The sequence below is a fragment of the Anabas testudineus genome, chromosome 22 (genome assembly GCF_900324465.2).
Source record: "Anabas testudineus chromosome 22, fAnaTes1.2, whole genome shotgun sequence".
In the NCBI taxonomy this organism is placed as follows: domain Eukaryota; kingdom Metazoa; phylum Chordata; class Actinopteri; order Anabantiformes; family Anabantidae; genus Anabas; species Anabas testudineus.
This window is the reverse complement of record NC_046630.1, coordinates 16,579,245-16,597,397: the sequence shown is the minus strand read 5'-3', so window position 1 is coordinate 16,597,397 and position 18,153 is coordinate 16,579,245. Positions and strand designations below refer to the sequence as shown.

The 18,153-nt window shown below is 43.1% G+C and overlaps 1 protein-coding gene across 1 annotated transcript; it reads right to left on the bottom strand.

Moving 5' to 3' along the window:
- Window positions 1-10,139: 10,139 nt before the first annotated feature.
- On the bottom strand, window positions 10,140-17,661 carry LOC113148440 (barH-like 1 homeobox protein). The gene is given in 6 exon segments (XM_026340151.1): window positions 10,140-10,253; window positions 10,255-10,328; window positions 10,331-10,464; window positions 13,305-13,604; window positions 14,617-14,839; window positions 17,211-17,661. Coding segments are annotated over 6 exon segments (1,296 nt in total).
- Window positions 17,662-18,153: the final 492 nt, after the last annotated feature.

Genomic DNA, 18,153 nt, shown 5'->3' with positions numbered 1-18,153 from the left:
GAAGACGTTGTTTCTCAGGAGCTACATTTCACGAGTATGAGAAATTGACTTAATGTGTCTGGAAGAAGTAATTTTACACCAAGATTAAACATGAGGAGTTTTTCTGTACTCTGAGTTGGTTTGTGAGGCGCCTGTTGAGCAGGATAAACTGACTTGATTTCATAAGTGAAAATAACAGAAAAAGGAAGGACTAGCTACCGTGATGTTAACCTATGACTTAGCATGGTTTGGAGAGCATCTCTCCAAGTCCAGCTGTAAGCTTTTCGACCCGGAGACCAGTCATCTCTTCATTAAAAGTGTGATACTGTTCAAGTGTCTCTGCAGACAGCCACGAGCACAGAGGATTACACTATCGACTTAGCGAAAGGTCAACATTATTTGATTTTCTCAAAGGTTACTATTTATACCTATTTATCGACTGCCGTTTCCTTCATAACACACTTGAGCGCCCGGGAACGTCACGTGGACTCCTTCTCTTTCTTTGTCCTCCCGCGTGACAGTCGTCTGCAAAAGTGTGCATTCTAATTTCTCATTTATGAAACATTAAATTCAGTTGAGAGGGGGATTGTTGGGGACAAAGCTGATCACGCTGTGCGAGATGAATCAGAAACTGAACCAAAGTGTTTCATTAAGAGCTGTTGGCTGGCTGCTGAGACAACACCAGGGTATAATCCCCCAGTTCCCTCCCTCTCCCCTCTTCCTACTCTTTTCCTTTTTTTCCCTTCTCCCTCTGTTTTACTGGCACCATCTACAGGTGTGTGCTTTACCTTTTCATCCCCTCTCCTCCCAAAAAAGCAAAAAAGCATTCTTCCTCTTCCCTCCCTACTTATTGCTTCTCTGTCTTTTTCCTTTCTGCTCTTACCTCCCTCCTCTTTCTCTTTCTCCGAGGCCTGAGAGAGCACCTCCTCATTGCAAACAGAGACATAACCAAATCCTTTCACCCCCCTCCTGCCTGTGCACCGGGGTCATGCCGTCAAAATGACTCTTTTTATTACAGTTCATAAACAGCGGCTCCCCTGGCGGCCCCGGGAAATTTCACATAAACTTTGATCAAACAGACGTTAGCCTCCCTGGTCCTTGTGCACCTCTCTCCACGCGTGAAAATAGCTCCGCTCAATCACAGGCAGAGAAAACAGACAGAAAACAGTGCAAATAGCAAGGCAGTCACTGATATATCAAGTCATTATTGACCAGAACACCAGGGGAATAGATCTCATATAAAAACAATAAGTTACTCTTTGCCTTTTTTTTTTTTTTTCAGCTCTTCTACACACCCGTCTTTCAGCAGAGGAGGAAATGTAAGGCAATGCGCTGGCAGTAAACTTTGTGGCTTAAAATTAATAGCTTTGAGGGGAGCTCAGGTGAGCGATCCAAAGTGATAAAAGCATCCAAAATAAAAAGCAGCCGTTGATTTAACTGTGTGTACGTAGACGCTGGGAGCTGTACAATAGTTCTTCGTGGCTTTCTCTCGCTCCGTCATCCTCTCCGTCTCGTTTAGTAGAGCTGTCAGATCAGTTTTTCTCAGCGTCGAGGGCTCGCAGTGCTCCCTTGTTGGTAATCGTGGTCGAGGCTCGCTCTAATGGAGATGAGCAGCAGGAAAGCGGCAACACTGTTTTGTTGTTTGGTCGGGTTATCGAGGTAGAATTGCAGCAACAGCTTTTCACAACTGTAGCTCAAAAACCAGAATAAAGGGCCCCTAAGAGTTCCTTGTCACTCTTCTCACATGATGAGTGGTTCTCATTGTAAAATATTTAGAATATCACCTGATTATCCTAATTCACAACCTCATAAGTGTTTGGCATCCAGTGACAAGCTGTATTTTGCAGTGTTAAATAATTCACATTTCCTCTAATATTGAGTGACTAGGTAAAGTCTTTAATTTCATTGTTATAGAATATTTCCCACAGTTGCTACATTGCTTTGACACCAAATCAGGAAACAAACATGACTATTCAAAGTCAAAAAAATTCCACACACTCACAAAAATTGAGTGAATGTTTTTTTCAAGATGTGTAAATGATATGTTGATGAAAGAATAAGGATGTTACTGACTTTTTCTGTGTATTAGACAGACTGCTTGTACAAAATACCTCAACATATCTACAGTGTGAAACAGATGATGTAGCACGTTTTGGTGAAATTTGTAAACTATAATGAATAGCAGTATTTAGGAAAATAATAAAAATATAACAGGTTGTATAAGTGAAAATGTGATTTCTTGTTCAAAAACTCACATTTGATCATTTTAACAGACCACCTTTAGATGTTTTCATGTTTAAATTCACTTCTTGTTCTATTTTAACATAGTTTTTATTTAAGTCCCTTCATTCTAAAACACGTCATTTTGAAAGATAAGCATCAAACAGAGAGCGTCTCCCTCCTCCGCTGCACATCCAGCCCGTCCTCCGACAGTCGGACAGTGATGAATGTGCATCAGTTTTATATAGGAGCCTCAGCAGTGCATGATTCAGCTGCGCTCTAGTTCCTCCTCTGTAGTGTGTGTGTGTATGTGTGTGTGTGTGTGCGTCTGCCTCCTCATCACACTGTACCAGCTCTGCCTGGGTCCTCATATCAGCCGGTCTATCTTGCCCACCCCCCGCTGTCTCCTCACCTTTCCCTCCACTGATGACTCAACCTCCCCTTTCTTTAATGTTCCGTTTTCCACGCCAATTACTCTACGTCTCTGAGCCATCTCCCCGCTCCTTTACCCATCCCCTGTTGCCCCTCGCTGCTAATCCTCTCCCAGGCCTAATTGAAGGGGACAGCGGCACAGCCGGGTCATGTGCCAGCGGGGCGGTAAAACAGAGAGCCCAGGTATGGAGTGACACGTCTCTCCTTCCTGATCAACCGAGCCACACATATACTCAGCCGCTGTTGTTGCCTGAGCCTTTTATCCATTTCTCCCTCTTCTCCTCTTTCTCCTCCCGGGGGTCAGAATGCAACCTGGAGCCAGAAGCAGTCTACAAATTGTCAGAGAGAAGCCCAGCTGAAGAAATGGAGGCTTGGTGCCTCTAGTTCATTATGACTTAGGATGTGAGTTAGGCAGCACTGTGTGTTGACATTGTCACTGGAACATCTGTGTATGGCTTGTCAGAGGTGTGTGTGTGTGTGTGTGTGTGTGTGTGTGTTTGTGCGACTGTGCTCAAAGAAAGGAGGACATGTTTGTGTGCCTGCATGCATATACAGTACATACGGCAGACGCATGAGCTCCCTGTGCTTTTTTTTTTTTTTCTTTCTGTTATTATGTGTCCATGTGGAGGTTGACGGTTCCAGGTTTGGATAGCAGTGTCTTGGCACCCGTGGGTCTGCAGAGACCTGCCTCTGCGCGGGATCAAGGGGTGCAGGAGCTGCTGCCGTGCCCAGCCAGCCTCACTGCGCGCCAGCTGCAATCCCTAATGCCTCCGCCGCATCCTTGGCAGGCTGCACCCCTGCCCTTTTCCTCCCAGCTTCCTCTTATGAATATATTTTCTTCCCGCTTCCTCCTCCTCACGCCTCAGGATATGTGACATACATTCATGCCATTAGATGATGGTGTTTGGCCGGTGGGCACATGATTAAACATGATTTCCTCTCAGCCTTTAAATGTGCTAAAGAAGCATGTTTATGGATAATTACACTGGAACTAAATGTGTAAACATATATATATATATATATATATATAACAGCAATATGCTGCAGATTATAAATGATGCCGCAGTGCCGTGTAGGAAAATGTTTGATGTGGTGGATTTTTATAGGGAGCCTGTTTGTCTTTGTACTTGTGTCAATGTTTACAAATATGTTAGAATTATTCTGTATGGCTCATATTGTTTGTCCTTTACCGCGTGTAACAGGATGTTGATATTCTTAGGAAAAAGTGCTGTGAGAGCAGTCAGGAAAAGTTGATTCCCATAAACAGGCTACCTTAAGACATCTGTTGTGAGAAGCACTTGAATCACTATTTACTGTTTTGCAAATTTCCACTGCACATCACAACCTGTGTTTTCTTTTTTTTTTTTTTTTTTTTTTTGTTTGTTTGTTTTTTTTTTCTTATTCTCTGGCAAGTGGGAGAATTTGTTGTGTTTTCTTGGGGTGTTATTATGGTTGAGTTTGGGGACTGTCAAAGGGACGCGGCGCTGCACAGTTAAACTGGGACTCTCAGTACCCATCAGGCCCCTGTGAGTCTGTGTGAAGACGACACCACAGAAGGCGCCTTCCAGAGAAAGCGTCACATCCAGTTAGCAGACACCCGGCGCGCTAAAGAGGTTAAACTGCTGCGCCTGGCACAGCCAATTGTATTGATAACCGTTTGAAGCTGGCTTTCTCTCCTACCTGGCATCACGCTTCACACTCTTTATTCGACTTGCCACTCCACACAAACTTCAAACCTGGGAGAGTGTGTTTTCCTCTGCTCAGGTGTATATAGGTGTGGGTGTCTGTGTTTAGGTGTGTGTGTGTGTGTGTGTGTGTGTGTGTGTGTGCAGAGCAAGGGGCCTTTGCTGCTGTTTGTTTGTGCTGCCTCCATTCTATAAACCAGGCCTCTGATCTCCCAGGCAACATGCCTCCAAATTCCTCTGCCGTTCCTGCTCCATGTAAATATATCGGTGTCAGTTTGTCTGATGATGAAATGAGCATTAGGATCCCGAGCAAGGCAGGGAAACCACACGCTTCTTTTGCGATTAAAGCCATCCTCTCAGCAGTGTGAGATCTCTGGCTGCTGTGCGTGTTAAAGAATAAAGTTTCTGCGAGCAGAGAAGTGTCTTAGCACATCTGTGTCTCCTCTCGACTTCTCGGTCTATTCCTACTTTTGCTTTACCACTCTCTGCTGTCTTTGCATCTCTCACACGTCACCAGTCTTTCTTTTTATTGGCTTGTTAGCCCAAGGTCCCCATCTTGGCCTGGAGTTATGACTCTGTCGGGCAGCTGGTCGGCCAGCCCTGGGGGTCCTCAGAGGCAAATGGCATGTCAAGGAGTGGTCACTGAGGTAGATTGTCTCCCCCCGAAGTCAGCTTTACCACGACCAGTCTCACTTGTCCAATTAGGGGATTTTTGCCCCCCCCACAACCCATCCACGCTTGGCTGATTGTCCAACAGTTTTGGCCCCAAGATAAACACACCTGACACCCAGTAAGAGCAAAGGTACAGATAAATACTGTGTGTGGGCAAACAAGCTCAAACACACACACCAACAAACATATGTGTGTATCACTTTATTGTTTAGACGTGTGTGTGGTCACTTTTTAAAGTTATTTATCAATCAGAAATGCCAAATGTACTTATTTTAGCTTCTGTTGTTATTGACTTGTCTTTTTTCTATATCATTTTTATCATATATTCGTGTTGTATGTCTGATAAAACATGAGTTGAGAATATCCTTTGAGGACTTTGTATGTTTTTCTGGACATTTTTCAAATGAATCTGTTATGTTGAGTGAGAATCTTACAAGGAACAGGGACATTTTGTTCATTTGGGAGCAGGCACAGGTAAACTAACACTGATGAGTTTGCTCTGTCAATACTGCAGAGCCTTGCGCGAGCACACAAATGTGTTCGTAGAGCTCTATTACCAGCCTAACGCCTGCCTCTACTTTGATAATGACAATAATTCTGTGAAATCTTGTACATGCAAATCAAACCGAGGCTGTGTTGCTATTCCTGCCTGCCACCTCTGATTGAATCGATTGTCGTCTGCTTGCTTGCTCCCCTGTAGGCTACAAGCAACATCAATCATTTCCTTCCTGCCAGAACCCACAGTGTTGCTCCCTTGGCATTTCTGGAACTTTCCCATAATTTATCCAGTGCCGAGACTTGAATGCACAATGTAACCAACTAGTAAAATGAAAATCAAAAGTTCCTATTGTGTTTGGATGACTTTGGCAGCTACTAGTTAACATGTTGAGTACTCTAATAAGACTTTGGTGTATTGCTGATTTTATTCTCCTCTGATGAAAGCAGCAGCCAGAACTTAATACCCATGTATAGTTTGCTGCCTTTTAATGGAACTGCTCAAGATGATATGATCACATCGCGTTCAGGCTCTCCACTTTAAAATGTATATTATTTTGGACTATTAGTTAAATAAACCTCTTTTCTTTTTATAGGTATATTTCCTTTGATTAAATGAAATCTCTCCTTTTTGAAAAACCACAATTACCTCATTGCCTATAATAAGAACATATTAAGCATCTGCATCTTCTTCTTATTCTTTTCCCTCCTTCTCTCTTTACAAATACCACCTGCCACCCTCCACCTCACCCCACCTCAGCCACCTCCCCCTCCTCACCTCGACCAACACACAGAGAGGGAGGGAGGAAGGCCTAATTCAAAAATGCATGGTCGTTCTCTGCTCTCTGCCCTCCACCAGGAGACCGAGTATGAGAGAGCTGCCAGACATCACACGGAAGCACCGTTAAAAATACATGTATACCACTCCTCATCATTTATTGATGGCCTCTGCTACCTTTATGTTTATGAGGTGAGAGGCCCCCCTGTGGCCCCGGTCAGTGACCTCGAGGGTCTGCTGGGGTGTCCAAGAAACTGCCTGTTCCCTCTAATTTAGCCCACTTTCAAATGAGACCAGGTCATGGACGCTATTTCTCGTGTATATATATATATATATATATATATATATATATATATATATATATATATATATATATATATATATATATATGTATTATTATACAGTATATATGTATGCATATACGTGTGTGTGTGTGTGTGTGTGTGTGTGTGTGTGTGTGTGTGCATGTGTGTGTGTGTATGTTGTATATACCCGCTGTATGCAGGTATTCCTTATAAATAGTAAATTCATGCAGGTTTGGAAACTGTATAGTTTCTGAGAACTCTGCTTTTCAGGGATTGGAGTTTTGACCTCGGATATATAATGGGATTAAAATGGAGGTTTAACTGATCCAGCATCTTGTGTGATTAAATTCTTTCCATTGCTCCAGGACCAAGTCATTTTCCAGGTTATGGATATATGAAAATGACACAAATACCACGCAGCAATATCTCCCATTGTCTGTCAGATACATTTATCATCACTTTGAATCACGAAGTAGCAGGCAAACCAAGTCCTGCCTGAGACACGTGCAGTCATGTGTCTTCACACAGAAGAGTTATTTTCCAGTCTGTGCAGTGATCTTGTTTTGAATTTATCACCTACCGCCGATGAATATCTTTGCATTTGATTCAGAATGAACCTGGAAAGGAGTGAGCTGGGATATCACGGCCGGCTTTGCCACTTCCTCAAACGTCTTTGTCTGGAAGTCATGGACAGATCAGTGTGAGATTTAGTCATTGCTTCAGGTTGTCCTTCAGTCCCAGAGGCATTTCTAGGGCTGGTTGGTGTGCAGGTGGGGGTCAGGGCCTCGGGGTGTTTTCTTTTTCCTTTTTTTTTTTTTTTTTTTTGCCATGTCGTGTGGCTGGAGTGGCTGCTGAGAGAGCGGCGAAGCCGTAACACAACAAGGTATTGATTGAATAATCTCTGTGTCATCTGATAGCAGTGTGGCTTACACCGACCCCCTGCCGCCAGCTACACGGCTCTCATCTCTGCCTGGGAAAAATGGACATTTTTTAATGGACATTTAAAAAAGAAAATCAAGAATCTGTTAATGAATGAGAGATTGTGCTTTTAATGTTCTTAAAACCAGTTTGGTTTACACCTATTTTTTTTTATATTAAATGTTTATTAATGATTTTTTTTTACCTATATACCACTCCTAATACCCTTCACCATGTGGGAACCTCTTGATTCTATATGCACCTCTTTCAAATATTAATATAAATATTTTTGAATCACCTGTTCACTCAGTCTAAAATCATATTGAGCCTTTGACATTGTAAAAATATTTGTTATAGTAAATGTGTCTTCTAAAGACACAGGCTGACAGCAGCTTCTCTGCGTTCTTGTTTTTTGAGGCAGGGTATTGAACAGTACTTTTTGAACTGACTGAAATGTGTCCACAGCATCCAAATGTACACCTACAAAAGTACCATGATGCTTTTGGTCGTGTTCACTTCGTCTTTGATTTCGATTACTTCACCACAAGTCTAACAGTTGGGGAACCGTGTCCAACCGTCTTTGTTGTTGTGGTTTTAAAGGTGTTGGAGTTTGTCTCTTAAAGGTGACACATGCTCACATGCTCAGTCAGTCCACTCATTCATTCATTCCTCCTCCGCCGCCGTCCAGCAGGAAGAAAAGAATGAGCGAGGTTAGGCTGTGTGTGGTGGTGGTGGTGAAGGAGCAGCCCCACCTCTTGTCTTCCCCTCCTCTATATCCCCAGTCCTCGCTCTCCTCTTCTGTCTTCCTTCCTAACCCTCCTTCTGATCCGAGAGGAAAGCTTTCATTATTTGCTGAGATTGGGATGTCAATCCCAGCGCCCCTGACCCAAGTTTGTAGTTCTCCCCCGTCATATTGGGGAAATGATTAGTGGGGTTATCTCCCCTCCACACCGCCAGGCTTTTATTCCTCCTTGCGGCCCCCTGTACCTCCAGGCAAGGAGCGGATCTCTAACCGGGAGGCTGCTGCTCTCTCTTCACTCCTTCACACTCTCCCACTTTACACTCACTGATACCCATACATCATGTACTTCATCTCCCTAAATGTCTCTGTTCATGGCTGAGTTAGATTCATTATAACACTACCCTCTCTGTTCTCTCTGCCTTATTTTCAGCCAGTGAACCACAGGAATTTAGTGAGTTGAAGAAAGTTAAGTGACATTTTTTAAAATGTATTTTATATTTTAATATAAAGAAAATAAGAAATAAAATAGATTTGGGGGAATGACTTCATCTGGGTCCAGATTGATCCTTCTTTTCACTTATATTTACATTATGTGGACTGAAGCGTCATGCTTCTGGTATTTAGACACATATGTATTTGGTGTTTTTCATTTCTTCCCTTCATTTTTAAACTTTTATTGTCCTCTAAGAGAGAGAGAGAGAAAACAGGCCTTGCTGTGCCCGTGTGTTTTTGTTTTTTTTTTTCTTTTTGAGAACCGAAGCCAAACACTTTGCTGGGAGGATTACACAGGAGGGTCTGTGTGTAAGAAAGTGGTTTTGCTCTGTTTTGAAACTGCGCTGCTGTGGCTTTAAAGGTTATTCCAAAATGCCTCACATACATGTGGCATGTAGGATATAGAGGCTGTAGACATGTGGGAATAAAATCATGTAATCTCTTCTCTCACTAACAGCTCATAATAGCCCGCTTATAATAAAGGCACATTTTGCTTTTACGCATGCAACTGTAAAATGAGGTTCTTTCCTTTCGTGGCTATTGTTGGGGAAACTAAATAGGCCATGTGTTTCTTCAACATTTTAATTGATCAATTTTTCATCTCCCCCCGCGGATTTTTTTTTTTTTTTTAACCAAAACGCTGGCACTATATTGAAACAATCTGATTGCAAGCTGCCCCATTGGTCGACTGAAGAGAATGAAAGGGAGGAAGTGAAAAGCTTTCACACCAGGAGTTGCCCACAATGCAAATGACGCTTTGATTCACTCTTAATTTCATCAAATGGTCGTTTTTTCTTCTTTTTTTTTTTAGTTTTTCTTTTGAATTATTATTATTATTAGGAGTCCATGGGATTAAGCAGAGCCACTGATCCTCTGGGTTTAAGCCTTTTTTTTTTTTTTTTTTTTTTTTTTGTCTGTCGGGAGCTCAACTAGACTCCATCCGCACTTCATTAACCCTGAGCCGGGGACAATCCGCGGTAAGAGTCGGGGGATTTACCACCAGCCTTTCACATGCAAAGAAAAGAGAGAGAGAGAAAAAACCTCCGAGTCATCCAACAAGACACATGGGGGCTTTTCCTCATATAATCGGCCGTGCAGTTTGCAAGAATAACCCCCTTTTTCATAAAAACGGTCGTCGTTATTTGAATCGGTCACGGATCCTCGTGATGGGACCATAATGGTCTTTTGTCATGTTGGGAGGTGTTTGATTTTTCCCCCCTTTTCACTTTCCCTGTTGTCAAAGCCCGGCAGCTCGGTCCACTGTATTTTTAATGCAGTTTTACGCATCATAAACACGCAGTTATCAGGCCGTCAGTCTGACATTTCACGGCATGGTCAGTCTCTAAGTGGAGGCCCCAGATAACAGGTGCCATGCGTGGGTGACAGCAGGGGGAGCTGGCTATCAAACCCATTATCGACTTTCAATTAAAACCTATTAAAGTCTTTTGTCTAATCGTTAACATCCTACACGCCAAGTCTTGTCCGTCAGCCTGAACTCCTTTAACCCCCAACGCGCCACGGTCGGATAACTTTGGGTCCACACAGACTTGGAGAAAAAAGGGGGGTGGGAGAGTGAGGTTGGTGCTTGGGTGGCTGGGTGAACTTTGTATGAAGGGAGGGAGGGGGGCGGTGGTGGCGGCGGAGCCGCTGACCAGCTGTCCCCGCGCTGATCCGCGGTCTGCAGTCAGCTCCAGCCCGGTCACCAGCTGTTGGAGCCGTTTGGCAGAGGAGCGCACATCCAGCACCCTCAAGGAAAAGAAGGATGGAAACAATCAATTTCCAAATGGGATCATTTAGGGCACTTAAACAATTGCGCACATAACATTAATATTTCATCACCTGCATTGTTTATGGAAGACGAGTTGGAGTTGCTGCTGTTAATTTAGGAAAATGGGAATGATAAAGGAGAGAGGTGGGCTGGGGGGGGGGGCATTTTAGACAGAACACCCTTCTGCTTTGCTGGCCCTGCTCTAAAGACATTAGCTGGAATTGATCCTTGATCGCACTTTTGAACGTGTGTGTGTGTGTGTGTGTGTGTGTGTGAGAGAGAGAGAGAGGGGTTTGCTGTGCGTGTACGTGCGCGCGCTTTACTATCAAATGTCCAATCAAAGCTTGCAATCAAAAAAACTGACTCCATGCATGTCTAGACTAAAACTAAGCCTGCGAAATAGAAATGATCAAGCAGCCTATTAGCAAAGGTCAAGTCTTTTCTAATTAGCGCCGGAAACACATGAACACTTGTCCAAATTCCATTTTGTTGTTGAAATCATTCCCTCCTCCTGAAAAAGGTTAAGGAAGCGGATTTTTAAAGCACTTGCTCCACTGGTGACACTTTTCTTTTTTTTTTTATGACACCCTCATCTCAACATTAAACAAATTAAGTCAACCACACTAAACCAAACAGAGGAGAGAAAAGTCGTTTGACAGACATGTTCAGATTCATTCCAACATGTTTCCCTCTAATAAAATAAAAAAAAAAGAAACGTGAGCTCTGCAAATTGTGTTTATTTTTTGAGCAGGCTCCAGAAAAGCGGAGTTGTGTAATTAAAGCTGCACCACCCATCTCCCCGGTCTTTGCTGTCTTACACCAACATGTGTTCACACCACTTTCAAATAAAAACGCCTGGAGTTTGGAGCTGTGGGCAGTGTGACCTCTCAGCTGGGGTCACTTCAACTTCAAAATATTTCCCCCTCTTGATTGGTTCAGATTGAAACTTCGATATTTTACCAAACTACTGTGTCAACATGTTCAATTTGGACATTTTACGCCCAAGTGGTCTAGTCGGATTCGATGCTTTGCGCACACGGCGCATGGAGAAATAATGTAAAAACGAAGCCGAGCTGTGGTTTTAGCTGTTGCACTTGTGCAACCTCAACCAGACGAGACGTTTCCAGCAGCAGATTCGTTGAACTCTTGCAGAGACACCGTTGCGTGGTGCTGCTGCTGCCATTTCGTCCAGCTCTCGTAGGTGTGAGGTGGAGAAACGCGCTTTAAAAATCCACGTGTTGCTTCCACCCGTGTCGCACATACTCACGTAGCCACGTGATTTAAATGAAAGACTTTTATTTCCACATTTATAAAAGTAATTCTCCTTTACATCAAATCCCCCCCCCCCCCCCCTTATTTTTTTCTGTCCAAGTTCTGTTGTGAATTTCACAAAAAATAAAAATAAAAATAAAAATAAATAAATAAATAAAAAGAAAAAGAAATCACTAAAAAGGGGAGAGAGTTAAATGAACCAAAAAAGAAAAATAAAAAGAGGATAAAGAAATGTCAAATGGATCCAGGAAATATACGAGAACCACTCCACAAGTTTGATATCTGCAATATACATTTTCACCAAAGGAGAGTATAACAATTAAGAGTTATCACGGCTTCATATAAAATAACATATGCACAACGTCTGTTCAAATACATGGATAGCAAATCAACAGGCAGGTTCACCTGGACCAGGACCCGACTCCACTCGGGTTCTGTATTGAAAAAGAAAAAAAAGAAATCACAGAGGTGATGTCTCCTCAATTCTCCATTCCCCATCAGCAGGGATAAAATTGTTTTTTTTTTTTTTTTTATAAATCGACATTTCTCCGCTAAAACTTCAACTAAGAACAAGAAAAAAAAAGACTTTATAGTATAGATTTATTTCTTGCGTAGCTCTCTTCTTCCCAGGCAGGTAGTCCATCACTTCTCACACTAATATGGTTTTTTTCCGTTATTTTTTATTTTATTTTATTCTGACTCGCGCTTCTGTATAGTTTCTGATGGCTAATCTAGCCCATTATGTTAAACTGGATCACTGTTGTCTGAAGAAGACACACTGAGAGATCAAACAAACAAACGAACCAAAAAAAAAAAAAAAAAAAAAAAAAAAAAAAAAAAAAATCTTTAAAATCAGTCTCTTTCCAGTAAAATGCAAAATATTCTTATATACAGGTTCATGACAGCTGATCATGGTTCTTCACTTGTAATGAAAAATGAAATTTTACAAAGAAAAAACAAAACGAATTGTTCCTTTGGATCTAACTACATTATTTTGAAATGACATGGACGGATGTTCGTTTCCACGCTGGTCACTACCCACGAACGTCCACATAGGAGGAATAATAATAATAATAATAATAATAATAATAATAATAATAATAATAATAATAATAATAATAACATTAATAAAGGTCTAATTGACCTTGAACTGGAGGTCAAAGTGCCACCAACAATTGTGTCTGTTGTTGGGAAAAACACTGACAATACTGAAACTGGGCTCAAATAAATACATAACATAGGTGCTTTAATTCTTATTGAAAAATAAATAAGTTATAAATAAAGCTCATGTCACAAAAAAAAAGAAGTCCTTCCACCCAGACGGGTGGAGTTTTCAGTCCCAAAGCTCCATCCTCCAAGCCGCTCATTTAGCGCCATATAAAAGCTGACAACAGTCTTTTTATTTCTTTTATGTTTGTTCGTCACGTTTTGATCTTTTTCTGTCTTTGTGTTTTTTCTTCTAACGAGTTCCAAGCTGCCAAAAAAAAAAAAAAAAAAAAAAAAAAGAAGAAGAAGGGGGAAACAATATCTGCAGACTCCAGCTCACCGCTGCTGAGCTGGCCGGGGAAGGACGCCGGACATGGGGGGCAGAGGAGGCGGCGGAGGCGGCGGCTCGCTGCCTCCCTGCAGGCCGTGCAGCAGGATGCGTGGGACCAGGGGTCTCTGTAGGGCCGGCGGCGGCGCCGAGGGGCCTCTGTACAGGTAGAGGGCCGCTCCGGGGTCCAGGTTGGACACCAGGCTCTGCGGGTAGAAGTACGGGGACGGGAACATCCTCTGCAGGGCGGAGTAGTTCCCAGCCTCCGCCAGCAGCTCCAGACCCACCGCGGTCTGCCTCTTCCACTTTGTCCTGCAGGAGATGAAAAGAATCAGTGTTAGCCTTTAGCAAACTGAGCCCCTATCAATAAAAACATGTAACAGCAACGAGTGGGTTTGAATCTGACACAACTAAATAACTCCCATCTGTTTACCTGGAGTCCAATTAAAGGTCAGAAACACATCTGTTTGTTTTGTTTTTCAGTGAAATCACCCAAACCTCCAACCTGCCACTTGTATTCACACCCAGCCGCGTCTCTTAGATTGCCAGCATGCACTCCACGCAGGTGAATAATTCATAATAAAGATAATTGAGCAGATATAGTGGTTTGTTTGAATTATTGATATGCACACATGCAACGATGCATTATTCATTCTCCAAAGTGTTGTTTTTATATTTATTTATGTCATTTAGCTGCCTGAGAGTCAGAGCTGCAGACAAATAAACGCTGAAGGTAATTCAACCGAAACCTGTAGGAAACACGTTGTTTGTCTTATTTAACAACAACAACAAAAAAGAAAGAAAAAGGTGACACCTCTGTTTTCCAACTGGATTTTTCGGGATGTGACTTTAATTTATAAGAAAAAGAAGTCACCCTGTTGCATGGAGGATGCTAAGATTAATGTGTCTCTGTGATTTGACCTTGACATTGTTTTTCTTTCCTTTTTTTAAAGTAGAAAGCATCATAATAAAATCCAATCAAGGCCTAAATTAATCACTAACTGTGACACCATGAGCAGGTTGACAGTGACATAGTGGAGGCGTCAGTTAGTTAGTTAGTGCTGTCGATCAATAACTGTTAGTAGAAGTAAAGACAGTGGTGAGTCCCAAAGTTTGTTAATAATCTGTGAAGTGTTTTGTTGACTTATTAAGATAAAATCTATTTGATTAAATTGTTTTGCAGTTCTCCAACTCACTGCGCAGCATTTAGCAGCCAAATCAACATCAACATGGCGTCTCTAGGTCCATTCAGGGTCCATGAACCAGCCATGAGAAACTGAATCACCCCTCCTCCCTGTTGAAGAAGCAGCAGCAGTGTCTTTACCTCCGGTTCTGGTACCAGGTCTTGACCTGCGTGTCGGTCAGGTTGAGGGAGGCCGCCAGCTCCATGCGGTCCTGGACGCTCAGGTACTTCTGCCGCTCGAAGCTGCGCTCCAGCTGGGCCAGCTGGTGGTCTGTGAAGGCCGTCCGGGCCTTCCTGGGCTTCTTCATCCGGACTTGAGGGCTGTCTCTGCTGCTGGAGATCTCTCTGTCCCCCTCCTCTTTCACTGGAGAGAAGAGAAGAAGGTTGACAACAAAGCCGGAGCCTGTCATATGATGTAAGGCTGCCATCCGTGTGTGTGTGTGTGTGTGTGTGTGTGTGTGTGTGTGTGTGTGTGTGTGTGTGTGTGTGTGTGTGTGTGTGTGTGTGTGTGTGTGTGTGTGTGTGTGTGGACGCGCAGCCTCCATCTAGAGACGCGAGCATCAATCTGTGCAGCAGCATCACAGCCTGCAGGACAACTGTACATGGACATGTTACATTTTCTAATCCTGTCGTTTTCTGATTAGAAGGAAACTACGAGCTCCGAGCTGTGTTTGGATTAAAGTAAAGGTGCATTTAGTCTTTTTTAAAGACTGAGCTGCAGTTAGAGTTCAAATAATACCAATCCAACTAAGTGTCCATTTTTAAATTAGGCTTCATTTGCTTTTAAATGTAATGAAGAGTGAGGAACTCAGAGGGAAACCACAGGAAATACACCTGGATCATTTTGAATTATTATTATTTTTATGCCAACTATCAAACTGTCTTTTTAGAAGGAAGTGACCTTCCAGCCATCTAATGTGCACAGTTTGGATTTCCTAACTTTCTCCTCACTATCCTTCAGCCATTTGATGAGGTCTTAAATTGTTCTGAAAAGCTTTTTCCAGTCTGATATTTTCCCGTCAGTAGAGCCGCACTCTTTGTTCTTTCCGTGCGTCGTGTCGTGTCAGGGCGAGTCTGCTCTTTCTTGGAAAAGTCTCTGAAAACAAGAAAGAAAGACAAAAAAAAAAAAAGGAGGGGGGGGGAGAGGAACGAGCGAGGCGAGAGATCTTGGTCGTTGAATAGTTGAGTCGTCTCAAGAAGCACAATAATCCGCCTAATTGAGCCACAAGGGAAGGACGAGGCTTTCAACCGCGACCGGAGAAACTTCACAGGAGCGTGGAAATGAGTGGAAATCAGGAGCCGCGCGGCTACAAATCTGATTAGCGCCGCGGACAAATTGCGTCAAATCCCTCCGATGTTACAGGACGTGGATTCGGGGCAAATCAAAGCCACCGTGCGGGCCCCGCGGCTCCTGCCCTCAGCCGGCGCGTCCGTGAGCGTCTCCATCCACACCGTGACACGCGTGGACGCGCGGGTACGCACGCACGCGGAATTTGTCGCGCAAATCGATGAGTTGACGCCTCATCAGTAGATGAGGTGAAAAGTGAATCAGGCCGAGGACAGTTCAAACGAAACTGATCAATAACAATATTATTATTAATAATAATATTATTAATAATAATAATAATAATAATAATAATAATAATACCAATCGTCGTCGTTCAGCGTGGTTTTATTTGCCGCTGTCTGCTTCTTTCCCGGCGCTGCTTCATTAAACTGTCACTGGAGGTGACATGTCTGTTACGGCTGACATGATTGGAAACAGAGAGGCCCTTGATGGCGTTTATCTGGAGGCGACCCTGTCATCTCTGCTTCTCCTGCCTCTCTGGCACCAACACATGCTTTCTCAATCTTCTGCTAATAAAAAATCCCGTCAACGCGCCGCGCACGCGTTTCTTTTTTTATTTTTATTTTGTATTTTTTTTATGAATAATCAGGGGAATATGAACTTCTGAATCGTGTCCCAGCGCACGGACAAACCGCTTGTTTCCATCAGCCTGACACAGGATCCGTGGTTCATAATTAATGCTTCCGGTGGCCTGACACTAATGAAATGTATTTATAGTTTATTGACCACAAGGTGTTGGGGTATTTTTAGCCATGGAGCCTAATAAAATAAAAGCTCTAAAGACACATTTGATTATTAGAAACTCACGTGAAAAGACGTCAGACAATTTCAAAAATAATCCGTTTAAATTCCGTTCATCTTTTTGTGATTTTTATTTATTTTTTATTTAATTTTATTTTTTTTTAAATACAAAATACAAATTTTTATTTTTACTAGCTGTTTGTTTGTTTGTTTGTTTGTTTTATGAAATGTAATTTGTTGCTGTTCCAACTCCACGCCTCACCCTAATTTTGTCACTATTGTTCCAGACCTCTCTCTGGTCATTTCTAATATTATTATTATTATTATTATTATATTAATTTTAATAATTTCATTATTGGATTATTATTTAATTAACATTGTCCAAATTAAACATAAATAAAACACGACCAGTATTAAAGTGCAGTAGAGCAGCAAACAGAAATGTAGCTCAGGCCTAAAAAAGGTCAAATTCATACTGTTAAAAAACAAAATAAAAGTCTCCTCAAAGAAGAACCAGCTCCAGATTAATGTAGATTATATTTCTAAATGATTTAGATCTTTGAGCTAAAAGTCCTGAATGAACCCAGGATCAGTTCCCCCTCCAGTCTGCGTACCACATTAAAGCAGCTCCTGTCTCTGTCCTTACCTTTATATTCACTGTCTGACGACGAGTTGCTGTGGATTTTCTCCATAAAGTCATCCGCTATCTTCGAGGCCAGCCTCCCCGCCTCCTGAGTCGGCTGTCCGTTGCTGGAGTAGGGCGCGCAGGCGGCCAGAGGCTTACAGTCCGCGAGAATGTCTCTGATGAGGAACGACGAGGTCACGGTCCTCTGCTGCGACCCCGCCGATATCTGCCCGTGCTGGAGGTGCGGCGGCAGGCCGACGGCATGACCCTGCCTCTGGGCCATCTCCTCCACGCATTCCCTCCTCGGCGACGGAGGCGACGAGCAGCCGCTCTCCACGTCTGATCTCGGGCTGAACTCTAGAGGCGAGCGGCACTCCCCCACCAGGCTGTCCCCTTTGGACACCGGACTTCCAGGCCTGTGGGACAGCAGCGAGTCGATGCCAAAACTGGACCCGTTGGCAGACGCCTCCATTGTCTTGATCGAGGCCTCCTCAAACTACCATTTGGTATTCAGGACAAGTTTTACTTTAGAGAGGGAGGGGGGTGTTCAGGTCTCAGTTGATCCAGAAGAGGAGAAAGAACCCCCCTCCCCGTACCAACAGAAATGTTTTAGATGCGCTACAAATAAAAAGAATTCATCCGCTAGTTCCTTTTCCCCCCAAAAGGCTGTTTATGGTGAAGATATCTCCAGGCTTGGCTGCGCTACAACAATCGTCCAGGCATCCGGTGTCTTGTTTTTGTCAAGTCTAAAAAAGATGAGTCCTCCGGAAATCGATGCAGCCACTGGAGTCACAATCGATTCTTCTTGATTCCTGAAGGCTCGACTCCAGTTTTCAGTTAAGAAATCTCGCCGGGAGGATGAAAGAGTTACTGCTCAGATGGTTTCACCTCCTGAACACACAGATTGCGACTATTTCTAGAAATGTTGGAGCAGCAGCAGCAGCAGCAGCAGCAGCAGCAGCAG